This window comes from Gavia stellata, chromosome 3 (assembly GCF_030936135.1).
Source record: "Gavia stellata isolate bGavSte3 chromosome 3, bGavSte3.hap2, whole genome shotgun sequence".
NCBI classification, from domain to species: domain Eukaryota; kingdom Metazoa; phylum Chordata; class Aves; order Gaviiformes; family Gaviidae; genus Gavia; species Gavia stellata.
The window spans coordinates 55,981,714-55,987,756 of record NC_082596.1 but is presented as its reverse complement, the minus strand read 5'-3'; the positions used below and the strand labels follow the sequence as shown (position 1 = coordinate 55,987,756).

General features: G+C 41.0%; 1 protein-coding gene across 1 annotated transcript in view; it reads left to right on the top strand.

Annotated features, from left to right (window-relative positions):
* The first annotated feature begins 385 nt into the window (after positions 1-385).
* Positions 386-6,043, top strand: part of LAMA1 (laminin subunit alpha 1) — an 84,664-nt gene continuing 79,006 nt past the window's right edge. The window contains exons 1-3 of the mRNA XM_059815631.1: positions 386-425; positions 2,525-2,695; positions 3,046-3,158. Of these exons, the coding sequence (XP_059671614.1) occupies positions 386-425; positions 2,525-2,695; positions 3,046-3,158 (324 nt within the window). The remainder of the gene's footprint in view (positions 426-2,524; positions 2,696-3,045; positions 3,159-6,043) is intronic.

Sequence of the window (6,043 nt, the reverse complement as noted above, 5' to 3'; positions counted from 1 at the left end):
GGATTGAAATGTCCTTTCTTCTTTTCTCTGTGGGACCCAGAAAAATCATCATGAGACCCTAAGTTTACCATACCATTATTCATTCCATTGTCAATCAGAGAATTTATTAAAAGTCAGTGATATGCTTGATGGTGAGCAGACAAAAGGGCTAAGTCCAGGGTGAATGCCACAGTGACTTGCGCTTGGGGTTTTGGAATGAAGCTTGGCTAGCACAGCACTTGACATCAGCACTTTTCTTCAGACCTTCGCTATTCCTTTGGCACAAGTCCATAGACTGAAGGTTATTCTAGGCAAATTATGTCACCGTAACAAATGACCCTGGAAAGAAATGGCAGAGCTACTGTGTAACGTGAGTGAAGGTAATGAATGACCTGGGAAGTAAGGGATGGCTCTTGAAGACTGGCTGATAGATGCCTATGTGAACAGTAATGAATACTGAATACAGAAGATTTTGTATCATTGTAGAGTAATGTAAAAGAAGGTACCCTCTTAGACCATTGAGCTTTCTTGTCCAGTAGGAAAATGGAGGGTGGCATTTCTGCTTTGCCTTTAACTTTAGGTCTGGACCCATACTGCATGAGGTGAGAGAACACCATGCAGAAAGTATGTTACTGGCAGAAGAGCCTTACCAAAGTGGTCAATAGTATGTATTCAGCGTCCTCATCTGCATCAGATTTAGGTATAATGAGAACAAGGCATCTGACCTAGTCTAGGTTTAATTTCAGTGAAGTCAGGATTCAAAAATAAAAAGCTTCATCTCTCTCCCATTAAGCTTTGAGTATAGCACAACTGAAAATACACTGTTTGTTATTCATGCTGTGGTGCAGAGGGTTAGGATTTAGCCACGTTTTCAATAGCTGAAGTCAAGATTTAAATAGCACTAAAACTTCTCTTGAGGCTTTCCAGGGTAATGTAATTACTGGGCAGGCAGATGCTTTAAATTAAAGGAATATTGAATTTTATGTTGTTGAGACGGACAGCTAAGAAAAACAAAATATTAATATTACAATCTTTTATGGTATAAAAGAATTTGTATAGTTTTACTAGTGAAAAAGGCATATATTTTCACAAATATGACTGGCATTTTTTTGTATTCAGAATTCCTTATAACAGAAGAAAAATATTAAAAACCCTTCTGGAAGAGTGGTTTTAATACCTCACTATTGCAACAGTAGCAATTCTTGCAGCACTCTTAATACGCCATACCAAGGCTCTAGCTTTGATTTCAGCCCATTGTGTTTAATCTCTAAACACAGGACTATTTTTTTCAGTTTCTCTTTTTCAGTTGCTTCTGAGTGGAAATGGAGTATCTCTGTTATACCATAACCATGCAAGAAAGAAAAGCTTTTTAGCTCAGGAGGGAGGGCTGGAAACTGGTAACAAGGCTTAACTTAACAGTGTTTAACTTCTTTCTGTCTCAGGCAGTATTCTTTAAATTTTATAAGTAGCCTTCAAGCTAAAATGAAACTTCACTCCTTTTAGAAAATACTGAGAATTTCTGGTCTGGTAACAGTAATCTTGAAATGCTTCATCTGTGGTTTCGTTATTCCAGCGCAAAAGAGCAACACCATTTGAACGTTCAGTAAAGCATTTGTGTGAAGATGAATAACTGGCAAGCAAAACATTCCTTAGACTTTACACAGGCTGCAGAAGAGCCCAGAGCAAAGGTCTAAAACGCAGTCCTTAAAATTTGCGAGCCTGGAGCGTGTTGTTCAGGGTGGTGATGTTGCTGCCCTGGAGAGCTCCAGTGAAACGCCATTTCCACACCAGCCGAGTGCGTGCTGTACAGTTCCTCCTCGCTTCTGGCAGCGGGCCAGTTGTCCTCCTGGTTTTGATCAATTCACAAGGTGAAGAGAAGGTTTAGTAACTGGAAGAGTTAGTTTACTAACTCTTGTGTTCCTCAGCTGTAAGGCATCCAAAGTTGGAGTGAAATAACAGGGTTATTGTGTCAGGGGGCTCCTTGAGGGCTGTGGGGGCTCCCTGCGGGGTCTGTCAGGGCCGGGCCTGTCCCACCACCCCAGCCAGGAGCAGCGCGGCTGGGGGCACTGGGGCAGCCCTAGTCCGGGGCATCAGGCACCTCCCTGGGGATGGGCTGAGGTCAGGTCAGTACGTGGGCCCAGCTTGGCAGGCCCTGTGGCTGGGCAGAGCAGGGCTGTTGGGGAGCGGTGTTGCTTGGGCAGGGTCTGATGGCCCGGGGGGGGCTGAAATGGGGCCATGGGCAGGATGGGGGGAGCCCTGGGGGCCTGAAACGAGGTTCTGGGCTGTGGGCAGGGTGGGGGGAGCCCTAGGCAGTGGGCAAAGACAGACAGGGCTGCAGTGCCCCAGAGCTATGATGATTGATATGCTGGTGTCAGTGTGGTATGATAAATCTTCTCACAAAATAGATGTCATTGTATTTTTCTGTATCTCTGACTCTAAGCTAGAAGCTTGTCATGAAACCCTGTATGTTCAGAGATCTGTGTCATACCCACGTTTGTATTTTGCTTGCCTTACGATGTGGCTGACGATCATTACTTCTTTCAAGGACTGTTCCCCGCCATTTTGAACCTGGCCAGCAACGCTCACATCTCCACCAACGCCACCTGTGGGGAGAAGGGACCGGAGATGTTCTGCAAACTGGTGGAGCACGTCCCGGGACGGCCCTTGCGCAACGCGCAGTGCCGCGTCTGTGACCATCACAGTGCCAATCCCAAAGGCAAGTTTTATGTGGGTTTGTTTTTTTGGTTTCATGGGTTTGTGTCATTCTTTTTGACCCTTCCCCATGATTACAGGGTATATTGGGGTCAAATACTTTTTACTTTTAGTCTCTGTACTATACGAGTGAAACTACCTTTGAGCAAAGGGCTGACAGAACACGTGAACACCTTAAATGACCATTAAGCACTGCAGAGTCCAATGACAGCCTTTTTGTATGGGGGCAGATTTCAGCTTTTACTACTTTATGACAGGAAGAAATTGTGCTCAGTGTGAGATAAATGTGCTGGGTCAGAGAAAATGCAGTGAGATGTATTTTCAAGAGATGTTTAATTTTATGCTTTAAAACAGAGCAGCACCCAATTTCCAGTGCAATTGATGGGACCAATAACTGGTGGCAAAGTCCCAGCATTCAGAATGGGAGGCAATACCACTGGGTCACTATCACCTTGGATTTAAGGCAGGTGAGTAACATTTAGGTGAGCGTCATTTATTGTAAATAGGATATAAGCCTATATATTTTGATTGCAGTTCTTCTGTGTTTAGATGGTAGGATATCTAGCAGTTAACCGTTCAGTAGCACGTAGTTAAACATGGGTAGTTAAAGCTAATACGAACTGATTTTAAACAGATGGGTTTTTCAATTGTTGTTCTAGAGCATCTTGGAGATTTCATTCCTATCTGACTGGAGTGGAAGTGACTATGTTTGTAAGCATATAGGTCACAGGTTGTTGTAATTCATGGCATGGTAACAATTGTGTAAGTGTGGATAAGAGTGTTTACACAGGCGTTCCTTCTGTCTTGGTAACCTTCCTCTACCTGACCCTGCTGTCTTTTCCCCAGCAGTCCTCTGATATTGTTTTCCTTTGCCTTTGATTTCATGCAAGTTACTTGAAGTCTGGGTTATCAAAGACTTATTTTCAAGCAGCAAACAGTGTTTTCAGGGTATTGTCATAAGTGTAGATTTTATATGTGAGGATGCATCTGATTCTGTTTATTAACTATAACTATCAGCCTGTCACCCGATCTTTGTACATTTTCTTAGTAAAAGGGTAAATGAATTGGAGTAGGACAGGGTGGAAACATTTGGCATTTACTGTAAGAAAACAGACCACAATACACTTCCAAATATGAACTCTTTTGATCCATAGGTGTTGTAGCTCAGATACTGAGTTTCAAAGGAGGAGAGAAAAGTTAGTGACTGGAGGATTATTGTATTCACATCAATTATCTCACAGTAGTTCTCAAATTAAACTCTTCTGTTTAAATTTTTCAATATTTTTGCATATTTACATTAAACATGTAAGCTTGTTAATGCAACGTAATGGTCAGATTGAAGTGTAAAATTTCAGAAAGTTCAATTTCAGGATTTCCAGAATCCTGGAAACACAGACTTTCCTTCAGTTGAGGGATATCGTTCAGGCCTAGAAAGCAAAACATGCATAAAATGGGGCAAAGTTAGTGTTGCTGAAAGAAAAGTTGATTTGCTGCTTTCTGTGCTTCTCTTCTGACTGATTCTGATCACCATCTTGTTGGAAGAAGCACTGGGAAAAAATGTTCTATATTATCTCTTCTATGAACTTTTGCTGTCAGTTGTTCTGAAGATGTAGGGATTATATTTCCAAAACAGTGATTTCTGACCCTGGGGAAGCAGGAACTGTCTGAGCAGAAGTTGGTTCCTCTGTTTTCGCACTTTACGGCAGAGCTTGGATGGGTTTATCATTCTTAGGCAGGAGGCTGCTAAACCATACAGAATGTTTGCTAATTTATTTTTTAGTTTGTCTGTTAGACATGGAAGAATCAGAAGTCTTTTACCCTGCTCCAAGAAAAGACAAAATAATTTCTGAAATATGTGTTTTTCTTGGCTTTTTCTTGTTTTGCTTTGAACAGATGCCCGCGTTGGCCTGTCTAAGCTGTTTGAAAATCATAGCTCAACAATCCATTATTAATATGGGGATGCTTCCAAACTCTGGAAGAAGCTTTGTTACTAAGAAATGCATACTTGAGGTGTACAGTTGGTAACAAGATTTTGCAAGATCTCTAGACCCTGCTTTAAAGTTATGTTAAAGATTAAACCAGGAGATTTAACTTTGATGTTTTAAAATGAAGCATAGGTTAAAAAAGTGCCTAGTTTGCTCTTTAATTAGAAAGCAGAACTGTTCGGAAAATAATCACAGGGTCTCTTTTGTCAGTGACAGAAGGTTTGGATAGGACTTTCTTGTTGTTTGAAGAGTTGGCTTTGTGTTTGGTTTGTAAATGGACAAACAGGAAAGAAAAATGAAGGAGGAGGGGATGTCTTAGTTTTTATTCTCGTAGAACATTTTTACTTTGGAAACAGACCAGCTGAGCTGCCCCCTAAATCTTTTATTCTCCAGCCTTAGTGCTGTTGATGTTTCACCAAATACATATCTTTCCTCTCCTGACCCACGCTCAGTTTCACTAATTCGATTTGAAAAGTTGCCCGCAAGGGGCCTTTCTTCTGTGTTTTCCTTAGAGAGTGTGAGAGTGAGAAGGCGTCTAGGGCTATGCAAATTGAATGTAAATTACTGCTCTGTGAGAAAGATCGCTTGAAGTCAATGAGTTATTAGAGCTGACTTGGTGTGCTTTAAGCAAGTCAGCACAAGTAAAGAGTAACAAAAGAAGAGCATATGAAGGACCTTAGTTTACTTCATAAATTTGCTTAAGAATGAGTTAAAATACTCTTCTAGGACCTTTAAAAGTATTTCTGAAAGTCAGTACCTGTAACTATATGTGTTGCAGTATATCTTTAGCATTGGTACTTTTTTTACATTTCAAGCTTTGTGCGTTAAATTTGTCAAGCATATTAAACTAACTATGTCCTTTAACTTTCTTTGCCAGAATATAGAATATATTCACACGCTTTTGTGATGTGAAGGATGACCATATGGTCATTATTTATGTTTTTTGAGTAATTACCAGAAGTTCTAGCAGTAGGAGGAATGGATTGTTTCTTGGGATTGTTACCAATGTACAGTTTAGATATATAATCCAGCAGTGGGGTTGGTGAGTGCTTGAACATAGCCTTGGCTGGCAAATATGGGGAAGATGCCCTTAGCTGGTGAAAACCGGCTCCTCTCCAATTTACCCTAGGTGAAGTTCTGGCCACAGTTTGTGTCCTGTGTCCTTTATTGGGCTTTATTCATCTCTTGGCTCGAAGCTGAAGGGAGCAGAGGATATTCTTTCAGCTAATACTCTACCTTGCACTTAGTTTATTTAGTCTAAAAACAGCTGGACTGAAGAGCAGTTTGATGGAATCTTGTTAAGAAAAGAAGGCTGGCTAATAAAATCAGTATTGAAATTGCTGTTTTTATCTTTCTCCTTTTCAGTC